The sequence below is a fragment of the Thunnus albacares genome, chromosome 11 (genome assembly GCF_914725855.1).
Source record: "Thunnus albacares chromosome 11, fThuAlb1.1, whole genome shotgun sequence".
NCBI classification, from domain to species: Eukaryota; Metazoa; Chordata; class Actinopteri; order Scombriformes; family Scombridae; genus Thunnus; species Thunnus albacares.
In genome coordinates, this window is record NC_058116.1 from 7,032,805 (window position 1) to 7,049,116 (window position 16,312).

The 16,312-nt window shown below is 37.0% G+C and overlaps 1 protein-coding gene across 1 annotated transcript; it reads right to left on the reverse strand.

The window, feature by feature from the left end:
* Window positions 1-1,441: 1,441 nt before the first annotated feature.
* Window positions 1,442-10,586, reverse strand: LOC122992279 (T-cell-specific surface glycoprotein CD28-like). Its single transcript, XM_044366037.1, has 5 exons — window positions 10,353-10,586; window positions 4,477-4,607; window positions 2,362-2,497; window positions 2,116-2,270; window positions 1,442-1,933 (listed from the first exon to the last, which is right to left on the reverse strand). Exons 1-5 carry the CDS (start codon window positions 10,417-10,419, stop codon window positions 1,850-1,852), a joined length of 573 nt encoding a protein of 190 aa, XP_044221972.1. The 5' UTR covers window positions 10,420-10,586; the 3' UTR covers window positions 1,442-1,849.
* Window positions 10,587-16,312: the final 5,726 nt, after the last annotated feature.

Sequence of the window (16,312 nt, forward strand, 5' to 3'; positions counted from 1 at the left end):
TGATGACTCTGACATCTCCCATTGTCGTTTGATATATTGTTATTATAAAACAGGCCTTTCATTACACATAAAGAGTACATTTTTGTTGTTTCCTGAAACATGACTTGTCATCTTGTCATCTGATTGACAGTATATTTGGGGTGTGTCATTATATTTGGGGTGATGTATGTTCATGTTTTGGAGCTTCATGGTGCTTAGAGGAGGTAAATTTGTCTTCAAAGAAATTTCTCTCCTGCTCCATTTAATATCTTTGTGTCTGTTTCTAAGGGGGAAGGGGAATCACAGTCATGACATGGTCATTATTGTAGTTCGTCCCAAATCCACCTGCTGATTTTGTATTTCTCCCACCAATAACCCAGTCAGCCTCTTTTCCACATTGTGCCCAGTTTACATAGTAGTGGAACTAATGGAACCAACCCAGGATCACTGAGAATGCAACACATATTGTAAACTGCTCCAATTTTCTCCTTGATAATTAAAATTTTCTAGAAAACAAAACAAAACGAAATCTTATGCCTGTAGCATAATTTGTAAGGTGTCACAATCATCTGCTCATTTCCTGTGTGGGCATGAAAGCTGTTATTTTTAGTTATGATAATGTTTTACCACAGAGACACAATTTTCATCATCAGTTCAAAGTAAATTGACGAATGTGACATTTCTGAACTATTCAAGTTGTAATTTGACTAAGAACGAGGAAAACTTACTCATGTCTCTCCAAAACCGTTCACAGTACAGTCCCAAAGTGCTCAAAATTAACAAAAAAGATTAATTCAAATCGTGATCACAGTTAAAATGATAATAGGAAAGCTGTTTCTAAGCTGTTAGATATTTCCAAAGAGCACAAAACTTTCAAATAAACATTTTTATGCGTTTATTTTTCAAAAAAATTTTTAAAAGAAAATATTGAGAATACAGTGTACTACGGAGTCGCTAAAGTCCCAAAAGGTGGTATTTTTTTATCTTGTGCACACAAGATAATAACTTGTTCCTATATGATATTAACTTGTGCGCACAAGATAAAAAAAACAAACCACCTTTTGGGACTTTAGGGGTTCTGTAATGTACAATTTACATGCAATGTAATATTTCAATAGCTCTTCACATTGTTAAACTGCATCTTTATTTCAGTATCTTGACACAAAAAATGTGGTAATAATAGCAAAGTAAGAGACATAATATCATGAACATCCCTGCCCACTGAACAAATACACACTGTCCAACTCCAACTGTATGTGAAAAATACAGACAGAAGACAGCATTTTGTTTTAAAGAGTAATGCTGAGTATTTTCAGCTTTTTCAGTTTGCAATCACAAAACATGAGGCGAGGTCTATTTGAGTAACCTGAGCAAAGATACCCTGGAATTGATGGATACTGGTGTTCATTCTTCTCATCCAGACCAAATTAACTGATTACCTCCACTGCAGAACATGCTGCACAATTCATTTTTGCACAGTAAAAACATGCTGGTCATAAATATTACAAACATTTACATCTTTTCTTCAGTCCCCATTACATAATGGTTTAGGGGAAAAAAACATTCTAAACAGTTATATTGACTGTATTAGCCAAGTGTTGCATCTATATTTTCAATGGCAAAACAATACGTATATATATATGTGTGTGTGTGTGTGTGTGTGTGTGTGTGTGTGTGTGTGTGTGTGTGTATATATATGCATTAATTCTTTCATGTAGTTTAATGTCAGCTTTTAACTAAAAAATAAGTAACTGAGATTTAAATTACAATATTTGTAATTTAAATCAACTCTCCAATGTATTGAAAAGTCTCACATATCATCAATTTAATAGCTTTGATATGTTATTGTATATTACAATAAAAATTGTCATTAGGTTTTGCTGTGTTTCCTTATCTCTCCAGGTCTGGTGTTGACATACTCATTTGTATCCTCTTCATCCCTCTTCAGCTTCCTCTGAGGAATACGACACACAGACAGAGAAATCATCACAAGTCATTTTCATATGTATAAAAGAAGAATTGTTCATGCTTTGTACATACATGCTAACGCTAAACACTTCTGGATTCCTTCACTTACTAAACCTAATGGGCATTTCAGGTCATGTATGTGAGGTCAATTCATCCTTTCATTCTCACCCGTAGAACAATGCTGCAGGTGATGCATGTGATTGACAGGCTGTAGACCAACAGAACACCACATCCTGCCCACAACACCACTTCTGGGATGAGTGGAGACTTGACTTGGCAGCTCTGATTGGCTTCTAGGGCAGTCTCATTGGTTTTCTGCTTTTCTATGAGCCAATCAGAATGGGATTTATATGTTATATACTGTATATATGCAATATCATATAATATATATACATTTTTGGTTTTGTGTCTTACCTGCCACTATTACTTTAGTGGAGTGACACTCCTCTTTGTATGGTGGAGGATAAATCACCTCCTTCTTACAGATGTACACTCCACTGTTGTTGGCTGTGATTTCATACTGACTGGAGAACACTCCAGAACCAGACTCCTGCATAAAGGAAGAGGGGGAAATGATCATGCTTTATACTGCAAGACATTAATTGCAGAGTAAAGACTGCAAGTAATACTAGAATTGAAGGAGGTGACTTGTAAAATCACAGTTCTGTCACAGAGCTAAGTCTCAGCTGCTGCCCCCATCAGATTAATAAACAGTAAGGTTAAGAATTTTAAGTAATAGTGTTAAAGTAGAAGTTAAGATGTGTTAATGGTAAGGATTTGGACCTGATGATGATGATGGTAATATGATTTGTAATGTGATCTTTACACACACTAAAGGAGAACATGGATTAATATTTGTGTCAGAAAAATATTGAGAGTACTAGAAAATCATGCGTTGTATGCTGCCCATAACAGCTGAGTCTCATAACTGACTCTCAGCCATATGAAGTCAGATTTTATCAGTAATGTACAGTTTATATGGGATGATAAAGTGCACTCTAGGACAGGTATTTTGAGACATACATTGTGCTTTAACATCCAAAGAGGAACAATACACTTTCTTACAAGCTGTTTTTGTTTTAAATTTGTTTTAAATACATAATGTGGGATATTACAGTATTTTCATCATGTGAAGGCTCACACAATTGTCTCATCTCAAAGTCTTTATTTTTCCTTTTTTCAATTCCCTTTCTTTATGTAAATGGAAATAAAGAGGTAGGCACTGCAGTAGCTCTGTTTCAACAGATTTAGGATGTCATGACATATCAAATGGTTCATATTGCTTCTCTAGATTTGTAAGTAGAGTTTCAGTGATTGTAGATTGCAAAAAAAAAAAAAAATTAACTTATCTGTTTTTGCCCAATACTTAATGTAAAATGCAACACAACGGTGGCACAGTATGTGGTTGGATGTGTCCTTGGCTTGAGGGGATATCCACAGTCCCTTATCTTGATACCATCAATGATGTCATGCTCAAAGTCATAGTAAAACTGAGAATTTTGAGGTTTGAATTTGGGGCGTCATGCTCATGCACCTACAATGTTGTGAAACCTTGTAGTGCCTGGGTTCAGTAGACTGGATTGCAAGCCAAAAGTGCTTTTGTGAGAGTACATTCACTGTTACGTACTTAACAGCAACAGAAAGTGTGATCTGAACATAGTGTCTTCACAAGTGTTCCTGATCACATCCTGAGTACACTTCAACAGCACTGCAGCAAGATGCAAACGTCAAACTCTGGAGGTCAGCAAAAACAGGATTTTGCTCTTTAAAACAGTGGCTGCACCCTGTCCAATAATCCTGCTTGCACTGCCAACTAGTGGTGACAACACGCTTTTTCCACAATCTGTGCAGGCGTGATCTCATTTGATGCTACAGTACCATGCTACATCACAGGTGGGTGTGGTCACAAGTACAACAGCCCACCTCTGAAAACAACTAGCAGTGATGTTGGGTGCTGTAAAGGGATCAAGAGACTTGGATCTATTAACCCATTGCAGCAACCTAGTTTGTGCTGCCATCTAGTGGTCGGTCACTGCATGCACTGTCCACAGCCTATGAAGTTCAGTACAACTGTGATGTACCCCAGCTCACGCCTACAGGATTCGGCGTGAAACTACTCTGTAAAGAAACCACTTGCTTAGAATTTCAATGCAGTGCAGTCCTGCAGCAGAGGTGAGATATTGTGGCAGGTCTCAACACTTCCTGTAACTTGTCAATCAGATTCAGTAAAGTCTCGTCGGCAAAAGAAACTAATTGGACACTCTTTCGAAAATGTAAATAAATATACTGTGATGTTATTATTGCGGTTGTGCAAAAGCAGTGAACACCCATGACATATAACGCAGAAAACAATATAAATTGAACTTACATGATCAAAAAATGAATATAACTTTTTTCTTTTTTTGTGAAATCATTTGTGCTTTGGAATTTTAAAAAATCACAACCACTGAAACCTACAGACCACACCCCTGTGGTTATAAATACAAATAGTACAAGTACAATAGCTCTCACACACACACACTGACTAACCTTGGACAGACGTATTCGGCTGATGCAGCTGTCATTGAGAAGGAGCAGGTAGCTGAGTTCGGAATTGGCCATGTTTGACGGACAGGATATGGATACTTTATTGAGGTGTGACACTGTGACGGTGGTCTCCACTGTTAGACAAACAGACATACAAGAGGCTTACAAAATGGTTATCAAAATACCAGAAGCAAGTGCAGAGTAATCGTTTGTAGTTGTCAATGACAAGGGAAGTTCCCCACTTGAACATTATTAGAAACTACATATAAAGCCACACAAAGGAAGTATTACTACAAATGTGTTGAATGTTAAAACACCTGGTGTGTAGTTGCTGTATGATGTATGAATAAAATTCTTCACTTCTGTCACACTGAGGTTTTTGGAGGGGGGCGGTATTCATTTGGTTGCAATCTGCAACAATCAGGAATATGGCAAAATCACTAAAACATAAAGTCAGCTAAAATAAATATGGGTGTTATCTTATTGGGCTGTGACTTGACCCTGAAGCAACATGTAAAGAAAGTAGTCTAGTTGTGTTTTTATCAACTGAGGAATCTCTTGAAAATAAGTTCTGTCTTTTAGTAATTATACATGCTTTTATATCCTCCCCCCTCGATTAATATTGTCTTGTTTACTTGCTTGAAGAGTCAAGCTATGGAGCAGCTCAAAATTGTTCAAAATTCATCAACTGCTGACCAGAACAGAGCATTTCTCATACATCACACCAATCTTAACCTCATTGCGCTGGCTTCCAGTCTCCTTTAGAATCGAATTTTAAAGTACTCTTAATCACATACAAGGCTCTGCCTGATCTGGAGTATATAACTGAACTCCTTATACCTTACTGTCTGAGGCCCCACAGGTCTGCCAGTTTGGGTCAGGGTCAAGTTAAAAACAAAGGGTGATGAAGTCTTTGCTGTACCGGTTCCTTGGCTCTGAAACAGCTTTCCACTGAGCATTAGGTCAGCTGACTCGCGCTGCCTTTAAATCTTGTCTTGAAACTGACTTTTACAGAATGGCCTCACTTACCAATGGATAGACTTGCTTTTACTTCTTTTATGAAGAGTTTTCTCTTTTATGTGTATGTATGTGTGTGTGTTTTTAATGATACAATAAAGTCTCTCATCAAACATAAACTTGTTTTAAATTCTAGCAAAACTAAATGTATGCTATTCTTTTGGTCACTGACGAGTATCCAGCCTATCGCCCATATCCGTACCCTTCAGGGTTCTGAAACTGAAACTGTTGAATGTTTTAAATACTTGGGAATCTGGCCGGATACCAGACTCACTTTTAAGAGCCATGTGGATCGAGCAAACTGAAAGTCAAAATTGAATTATTGTATGAAGAGAAACAAATCATGTTTCTCGTCTGCCAGTTGGAAGACCATTGTACAATCTACAATTATGTCTGCACTTGATTATAGTGATATTATGCTTGCTTCTCCCTCTGCCTTAAAGCCTTGTGACTCACAGTGCACTGTGCTTCATCATAGCTGATAAATTCCTCACTCATCATTGCATCTTACACGAAAAAGGTGGGAGGGTCCTCATTCACTAAAATTAAGGAGCAACATTGTATGTTGTTTATTTATAAGGCTCTTCTGCAAAAACTGCCTCATTACCTCTGCTCTCTGGTTACATTTAAATACAGTACTTACCATGTCAGGTCACAGGACATTTTAACATTTGCTGTACTGAACAATGAACTTGGAAAAAGTGGGTTCAAATACTGTGCTGCGTACAAATAGAATGAGCATCAAAAAATGTGAAGAATGAGAAAGTCCAAACTTTTGTCTGGTACTGTACACTGTAAAAAAAAATGATTCCGTGGTCATGTAGATTTTAAATAATGTATTACTGTAAAGTATATTCAATATAATTTTGTCCTTGATTTTGAGGCAATTATTTAAGTAAATATCAAATAAAAATGTTTGGAATAAAATCCACTTATTCTAGTTAAATAAAACATAAGCATTCTGTTTATATGATTCCAAATAGAGAGAATATTGAGTGAATCCAACCTAATGAAATCAGGCAGTTTCTAATTGAAAAGCACTTCCTGTCAAAGTGCCTTTTTTTGAATGCAGCAGGCTATCATCTAGCCACATTTGAAGAAAGTGCAGAAAGCACATGCCCCTCTTATTTCACATTACTCATCTAAGATAAGGAAACTTATTTTGTTTTCACTGGGTTGGTAAGGACAACACATTTATGGTGGTATAATAACTTATGCTATATAACAATACAAAATTAGTGACCACAGAGAGAGAGACTCAGCACAGTATTAGCATTTCTGCTATCATGCATCATATGTTCTTGAAGTGTTGTTGATATGTGCGATGATAGATGTGTAAATAAGTATATTGGGTTCCATGTTAGGGTTAGAAACCTTTTGATAAAGGGAAATGTTGGGGGTTATCACCGGAAGTATAGCAAGCATCTTATTTTCAGAACTGCCCTGCCGCACGTCTGTGTCGGAACTTTGTCGGAACTTTTCGGTTTTTGGTTACATTTTAGCGCTTCAATTTTATTCCCTTTCATGCATACATCTGTTAATTAGGAGAGAAGTGTGTTGAGGCCTGTGTGTGTCGCAGGGCAGCCATGTAGATTAGCTTGTCACGCTAGGCTAGGTATACTGTAGAGACTGTAGCCCCTTTTACACAGGCAGGAATGTTGCACCGTTATTCTGCCTTGCTGTTCTGTATAAAACGTACGAACACGGAAATGGGGGAGCATTGTTGTTAAGCCAGCAGCGGAGTTCCCACCAGAAAAGTTGTTAGGCTGGGTAGCAGGGGAGGGTTTGGGCTGAGCTAAACGTGTTGCTGTGTGTAGAGGTGTTACTGGTGATACATGGGTTCCGGTTATACACTGTTTACATTACTTGCCCATTGTCCACACTGTTGTTTTGCCTTTTTTATAGAAATAAAACCCATTTAGTTCATTTTCGTTTTTTGTGCCAAAGGTGGAGCATTTGGACAAAGACTGACGATCATAATGGAACTGCTGGATGTACAATACTTGTCAAGACTAGAGAGGTTGTCCTTCGGTGCCTTAAAGAATACCTTGGAGAACATGGGGGACATCTCATCAAATAATTCAACATAAGTGAACTTAATTTGCATTAAACTAATTCAAGGACTGTAATTCCTTGATTAGATGCTGTTGACAAGTAGAGTGATACAGATGTATGGCGATTTTCAGGGCTCTAAATAAACTTAAACTTGAAATTTTGCTTTAATTTGTCATCCACCCATACATTGACACAGAGGCCCTTTAAAACAGCTCATAATGGCAATTACTGTGATCACAAAGGCTGGGGCTTCTGCAAGTGACAGCCTAAAGGACATTGGAACTGTTATTGAGCGAGTGGAAGTCATCACAGGACTTGAAGGTATTGCCAGGGCTTGCTCTCTACTCCTTGGCTTGACCTATGCACCTATGCTTGAAATGAGACTGTGGTCACAGTGCACACTTTTGTGCTACACAATGTTCAGCTTCTACATTGCTTGAGAATTGCACATTTGAAAGTGCCAAGTTTGTAAGTTAGTACTGTTTTTGACTCTATCCCACGAATGTAAATGAAATTGAATTTGAAATTGTGGTCGTTTTTTTAATTGTGTTTGTATTGACCTAATTGAGAAAGCATACAAAGAAATCTGTGTATGGACAGATCACCACTGTGTAATATGACAGTTTTATTCATTTTTGTTTTTACAAGAATTTTGTTTGTGGTCAGCATTTAAAGTTTGCTTTGAAATGCAGTGTCACACCTGCTCTTACTTATATCAAAGTTTGAATGATTAAAAGTATTTTGTCAAACATTCAATGTCATTGTATATTATTTTGTAGTATTTTGAGTTTTATTTCTTCTGTACTATCTGGGACTCTAATCTTACCTTAAAATGTAGGTCACAACATAAACACATGGAGATGTTAAGAAATGCAATGGTTCCTAAGAAAGAAGAATATTTAGATTTAATTTACTGCATCAATGCAGTGATTAATGTAGATTATTATTACTCAAATATATAATATTGATATGTATAATTAAAGTAATTTAATTAGTACCATTTACACATTTAGAAGTTTCTGTGATTCATATGTACTCAATATCATTGTTTAGGTTTTAATTAATTCCTTTTTGTTTTCTATTTGAATCTACTCATTTTAAATGGATAACTCTAAATGGTCTCATTTAATTTATATTTACTCAATACCAAACACAATTATATTTGATTAATAATATTGCATGTATATCCAAGACCACAGTAAATATGAGAAATTATATCCACCACCTCCTTTGGATAACGTTACATTAAGCAGATATAAGAGACATGACCTGATGTAACAGCTTTTACAAGGTTTTTGTCACTGGGTTTTCTCTGTTATCAGTTATCAGTCAGTGTGTGTCAAGTCTACTGAACTCAATGCCCTCCCATTCATTAGAATGGAGCCCTACTTTTTACTGGGGGAAAAAAATGCAAATGGTGCTAAAAGTAGCCAAAATAATTGCAGTCGGCCCCAAATTTTTACCTGTCCAATCAGATGAAAAGTAGCACAACTGGGTGGAAATCTGGTAACATTGGAAAAAAGGCATGTAGGGTGGCTGACTGCCTATTGCAGTCTCCCTGAATGAAAGGTTGCAGTTGTAGCCCATGATTGTGAGAACGTTTATGTGGATGCAGAACTGAAACAACTCTGCTTTATGAGTGATGTTTGTCAGCCTGTGTGTTAAGTGACACCAAGTTGTTATTCTCCAAATAACCTGCTATCTGTGAAAATGATTCCATAGTGAATACTAATTCAAATCGGAGTTTCACATGCATGCGTGTGTTGTGTGAATTATTTTGTGAAGTATAGTCCAAGATGTCAACATGTGGTACATACAAATTTACTGTGACACCATTTTCCCACATTGCAATGCACAAAAGATTCATTCACAGCTTGCAAAAAAGCAGGAAAAAAATATGCTGTATATACAAATATGTTTTGTCTTTGTTCCAAAGCCTTTCTATTAGTCTCAATTTGACAACTGCCAAAAACAATTTGATATCAGTATGTATTACATGACTCGGAAACGGGATAATGTAGTGTTTATTCTGTTTATTTATTAGAATGTGAAGAAAAATTGCACTCAGTGTGTAAATAATCCCTTAAACCATTACACAGCTCAGACCTCAACTACTTGCTCCTTCACAATGACAGCTGCATCAGCCAAATACATCTGTCCAAGGTTAATCAGCGTGTGTGCGTGAGAGCTATTGTACTTGTACTATTTGTATTTATGACTACAGGTCTGTGGTCTGTAGGTTTCAATGGTTATGATTTTTTTTTAATTCCAAGGAACAAATGATTTCAAGTTGTATTCATGTTTTGATCATGTAAGTTCAATTTATATTGTTTTCTGCATTATATGTCATAAGTGTTCATCGATTTTGCACAACATTTATTTACATTTTCGAATGTCGAGTGTAAAATCAGTTTCTTTTGCCTAGGAGACTTTACTGAATCTGATTGACAAGTTACAGGAAGTGTTGTGCATTGAAATTAATCCCTCAAACCATTATCAGTATAATTTTGCCATCTTTTCTAATATTTTCTTACAATCCCTGAAGTGCTCTGAGATCAACTGCAGATCTTCGTGATGTGAAGAAAAATACTCAGTACAACCGAGGTGAGCATAGAAATTATCAAATAGGTTTAGCATTTATTTTACCAACTCCGTTTTTTCTGACATCAGGATCTGATTCCAGATGTTTGACCACATGAAAGTCATTCTGAAAGTTGTGATGTTGGCTAAAAAATCTGTCTAAACAATTTCAGCCGTCACTTTGCTGAACGCAGCCCAAGTGTAATTCTGAAGTTAACTCTGCTTACCTGAGCATGTTGTGACCTTTCCATCACTCAAACACACAATCACCATCCACAGGACTCCCGCTTTCATCTTGTCCTTGTGTCAATAATTCAGTGTTTAATATTAAGCTGTATCGAGGAACAGTGTCTTCCCCTGCACAGTACAAGGTGCAAGGGGATTGGTACAACACTCACTGCAGCAAGGTTTGTGGCAACACACTAACGAAAACCATGTCTGTTCAGTAACACAGAGCAACTGAAGAGAAATGTGACTTGAACCAGATAGGAGCACTTCCTGTGTGAAGCTGTGAAACCATATATTATGTACCCAAGTTTGCAACACACAAATACACACAAAACAGGTAAGCCTGCAAACATATGCACACACATCTAAATACTAACACACATCTGTATACACTGTTACAAACATACACCCATGCATGCAAACATGCTTATACACATGCACAAGGCATACAAATACAATCTCGCCTCAAACATACACATATAGAGGGATATAGGGGGATTATAAACCACCATATCGCCCACATTTAGATGAAAGAGCTTCCCATCACGCCTCTGACTTTTTCTAGAGAAGCATTCTGAGCCTTCCCCTATAAAAACCCGGGGGGGGGGGGGGGGGGGGGGGGGTTCCTTTTCTCAGAAATTTTAAAGGGAGTGTTTAAAAATGTTGTGGTCATTAAGGAGCGACAATAAAAAGTACAGATTTATGGACTTAGTGCCTGGACATAAAAGATTCATGACTGAGCATAAAACATAAAAAAGATAAAGTAATATGATAAATAACAATGGTAAAATGAGAAGGTGATGCAGTGGACAAAAATAACACTGTGATAATCATCACAGCATTGTTTTAATACCAATGTTGTAGGAGCTATTTATTAGTTTGTTTAATAATAATTAGTATTTGTTTTGAGTGTTTGATGACTCTAGATATTAGCTTTTATTTCGAGTACATTTTTAAAGTATTTTCTTTTGCTAGTTATTTGTTTAATTTGATTATTTGCCCTTTTAGTTTTTGTTTACTAGTATTTTGTTTTCCTTTGTGTTATTTTTGTTTTGTTTTGTGAATTGGGTGTCACTATAATCACCTCAAGTTATATAGGTAGGTCGGTCAATATAGGACCAGCATGCACCGGGGAGGGTCTGTGGGTTTTTTTTTTTTTTTTACCACAGCAAGAGAGGCAGCAGGAGCGATGATTCATTTGCTCTTTTGTTTGCTTGCTTGCAATTCATAGATAAACTTCAAGAAAACATGGATACTAGATATATGTTAATATTAATAAGTTGATATGTTCCTTACAATTCTGGTGAAATGTTCAACTCAGGTTTGTAGTATTGACTAAAAATGTTTAAGTAGAACAAAAAAACATGTTCTCAAGTTTTAAAAGGTTTTTTGAACCAAGTCACACACACACACATACACACCAAAACCCCACAATTGTTCAGAGTGATTTTCAGCTACCCAGATCATTTTGATAATATCTGATTGGGTTTTGAAATACCTGCCAGCTCCCCCTCACACTAATCTCTAATTCCAGGTTGTTGTAATTTTTTTTGTTGATATTTCTAAATTGCAATATGCATTGTTGCCAAAAGTTGGAGCCACACATTATAATTCTTGTGATGATCAAAAAATTTAACTGCATCTCTTTTAAGAGACGATGTTCCAATTACCTCACTATGAAAATAATTGTAAGAACTTTTGAAAGTAAAAATAGTTTTGTTGATTATTTAGAGTAACCAGGACACTTTTTGTATAGCAATGTTGCTGTTACATTTTGAAACCAAGCAGCAAACTCCGAGGCTGAAAAATGAAGCCAACGCGGAAGTACCAAAAACTGCAGTTCCTCGAATGGCCACTTGAGGCTGGCTTCAAAAGCGAGTCAATCCCCATAGACCCCATGTTAAAATGCCCAACTTTACAGCAGAAATAAACATGTTTACAGCCTAGAACAAAAAATGGTTTTGGTCTCTATAGCCACTTTCCCTGTTCATGACAACAGTACACGGAGTGAATTTTTATATAACTCACCCATTTAAATTTTATTAAGGCTTAAAGTTATGTATAATTAAGGGCATGGCCACTTTGGTGACAGTTGGGTGCCATAACTGGCAAGTCACTACCACTGCAACAACATTGGTTAGGTAACATAACCATGGTGTAACCATGATTCACAGAGTATAGGCGTAGCCATTTCAGTTGCTATTTCAGTGTGTTTTCAGTTCATGAAATTGAATTTTAACATTTTGGTCACCTAAAAAGATCTTGTTCAGTGTTTGGTTGTACTAACAGAACCCCTAAAGAGTCGGATGTTCAATGTTTTCCGCTAAGTACATTTTGTTTTAATGGTTTTAAGCCTGTTTTTCACCAGCAAAAATTAGCATTAGCATTATCACAGTTAACCATATGCTGTGTCCAAAATCACATACTTTGCACTACATACTCAATATGTGTACTATCGTTCAACATACGTTTGTGTGAATAAACAGTAGTATGTATCTTTTCGGACACACTGAGCTGTAATTATCACATCACTTCCTGAGAGCCTCCTTGCTGGTTGGAGACATGTAACCTCTGAACCAATTTAAAATACATATATTACATCTAACAAAGTGAAACCTTACTTGAAGCGTTATTGACATAACGCCAGAGCTGCCTTGGTCGCTGTCCACCATTGTCTTTTATGTTATTGTTGTTGTTGTCACTACTGCATTGCATTGTGGGATATTTATGCCAACAGTATGCCTGCTTGCATACTGTAATATTTCCCCGGAAATAGTATGCAGTTCACGTACGATTGGTTTCATACTAAGGTTTCGGACATACCAAAAAATCTCACAAACTTTTTTAGTGTACTAAATAGCATGTCACTATGATGTTTTGGATGAAGCCATAGACTGTTAATTATGAATGCACTGTGCTAACCAAGCTAGCCACTTGCATTAGGGCCAGGTTCACCCTCTTGTCCAAATATGGTCACTTCTGGCTCCAAAAATCCAAAATGGCGTTGGCCAATGGGACCGACAGTGTCAAAAAGGTACCTTTCAGTTAGTTTGGTTCATTTTTTGGTTCATTGTTTCACAACCTATTTTGCACTGTGGTACACAAGAAAACAGTTTCTGTTCTTGTTCAGGCACAGAAGGACTTTGACGTTGGAGAAGTGGTCACCTGTGCAGCCCTTGCATTTCTGTTGGGTTTCCAACGTTGGGACTGATCAGTTCCATCCTTTCTCTCATCAGGGGGAACACTAGAGGTTGACCATTTGCAGGGAGGTGTTCCTCCTGCCTCTGGAAAGGATGGTGGTCTGCCACACTTGATTTTGCCCTTTTCTGCGCTTGTGAGTGAGGTGTGAACCGCAGCCTGAAACCTTCACAGGGCCATGGGTTTCTGCCTGGGTTTTGTTTTTTTCTGGTCTCTTATGTAGAGATTCCATGCATTGATTACTTCCATTTACTGATTACTGACAGTATGCCACCAAATATACATATACCATATTCAGGATCTGAAGTTTAACTTGTAGTGCAGGTATATGCACCATATCAAGAAAGTCACATCCTCCCATGAACTTGAATGTTTCTGATTCTTTCATCTTGCAAGTCTTCCTCATCACTACCATCTGAATTTCCGTCAGTACACACTGCAGTAGGAGTCCATTCCTCTTCACCATCATCATCTTCCCGTATCTGCTCCATCTCACTTGTATCACCATCCATAATCATCTTCAGGACATCCTCAACACTGTGTCTTTTTGCCATCTAAAAATAGACACCAAAAACAAATTATCTATGTATTGTGAATGTGTATGTCATCTCTGGATTGGTCAGTTTTTAGTGAATATCAATGAGCAAAAGACAGTTATCAGCAAGTGAGCCATGGCAACATCCAACTAGTCATCGATCATCAAGTTGCATATATAAAAAATACAATATAGGCTATAAGTATCTCAATTTATACTCTAAATATATCTAATTATGTCATTTAAGTCTTTTATTAGTTTCGTTAAATAATCAAAAGAGTGTATGTTGCTTTATGGTATGCCTAATGCATGAAATGCAATAAAATGACAATTGACAGATTTACAGATAAATTATCTTATATACCTGCTATATCTAATTTGATACACACAATTTCAACACAATTTTATCATAAAACAAGTTACAAAATATTAAGTAAGTAAGAAGGTCCTCTGTTGCATGTCTTTTGCACCCTGGTGGATTTTCTGTGCACCGCATATGTCTGATTGTGTGCATCGGGTTTTTCAGGAAAAAAAAAAAATCCCACTGATGATGTAGAGGTATCTGGATGCGTTATCTGGATAAGGGGGAAAAGTGTAAAATGCACTTAGAACGCACAGACTGAGTCCAGCAGTCCTTTCACAGTGACTAAAAGTTCATTCCAGAAGTGAGAGTTGCTGCGTGAGTGTCTGTCTACTAAGGGAGAGGCTCTCTGTGATCGTGAGAAACAGACTGTGTGTCTCCTCTCCCCCTCTGTGTGTGGTGTCTTTGGGTTTTGCCTCCTGTGTGTATGTGTGGTCTGCCCTCTTTCTGTGTCTTCATGATAAAGAGTGAAAAAACTATAAAGACTTGTGATTTAACAGGAAGTCAAGTGGCTCAGGTCCTACCAGCTTTGGCGGCACCTGAAAGTTGCTTTACACCTTCAAGTATACATATTCTTCATTCATGTTTACTTGTGTTAATACTCTGATTCTCCAAATTGTAATTTTACAATTGTTATTCCGGTGTCTTCTGTACACATGGCATCTATTACTGTTTAACAGCCCTAAATGTCTATGCAAGCTGAGGATATATCAGTTATCTGCAGGCGCATGTGTTGTGTTTACTGCTACCAAAGAGAAATTGAGCTTTTGTTCATGTGAGGTGGCGCCCTGTGACATAATGATTAGTGTTGTTTTATGCTATGTGTGATGTATATAAAATACTCTACTTTGAATACTAGTTTGCCTCTGATACAGTTTTTCCACCAAAAAAAGTTCAAATATGTCAATAAAATCCTTAAAATGACATCTACTCCTTCTCCCTCATTAAATATTATTGAATCTATGAATATACAAATATTTTTAATTTCAAAAATTTTTACTGCTGGAAACAAGGTGTCTCCAACTTCACTAAAAGTCCATTCTCAGTGTATGTATAATGGAGGCTTCAAATTTCCACATCACACTTGTGAAAGTTGCATACTGGACCACAGTTGGCTCCAAACTAATTGTGATGTTACAAATCATGCTTGCAGGTACACACCTAAAACTCATATTTACGGTGAGCAGAGAAAAACTTTTCTCCTTTAGCAGATGAATGTAACAACAGCCCCTAGTGTCAAATTCTGCACATACATCATTCTGCACAGTGAATCTCAAACATCCAGCTGAAGGAACAAGAAGAAAAAACACATTTTTGACTGGAGACTTTATGCATTTTCTTATGATTTCCATCACTTTTATATGAGTTACTCTGATGTATATGTAGATTTGGGGTCATAGAGAGGTTGTAAACTCTGTGTAAAAAGGCATGTAGAGTGAGTTTACGAGTGTTTACCTAGTACTCTATCTCTGAACAAAATCACCTGATGGACTGCTTAGCACAAACAACTGCCTGTGTCGTGACGGGCTCAGATAGCAATCTGGGCTGTGGACTGGAAAGGTTGTCAAGGCACTGAGATACGGTATGTAATGCAGATATTTTTTTTTTATGTAAGTTTTTTATTTTTATTCATTTTTCCACCAACTTTCTATTGTAAGCTAACAAAGGATGTCTGCTTTCTGCACCTACAGAAAACCATCTGTCTGCCTCTGTCTCTGTCTGCTTGTGCTTCTGTGGTTTATCACACTCTTGCAACATTCAGTTTTGTAATGATGGAAAAATGACGTCAAGCATTTGATTGACGTGGAGTCTCTTTGTACTGATTTAAAACTGTGGTTGAGGTTTTAAATTTCACATATATGCAT

Coding starts and splice junctions, on each gene's coding strand:
- LOC122992279 (XM_044366037.1), bottom strand. CDS start 10,419: ATGAAAGCGGGAGTCCTGTGGATGGTGATTGTGTGTTTGAGTGATGGA. Junction 2,498..4,476: donor GCCGAATACGTCTGTCCAAG/GTTAGTCAGTGT, acceptor TCCTTTATGCAG/GAGTCTGGTTCTGGAGTGTT. Junction 1,934..2,115: donor CCTGCAGCATTGTTCTACGG/GTGAGAATGAAA, acceptor CGTATTCCTCAG/AGGAAGCTGAAGAGGGATGA.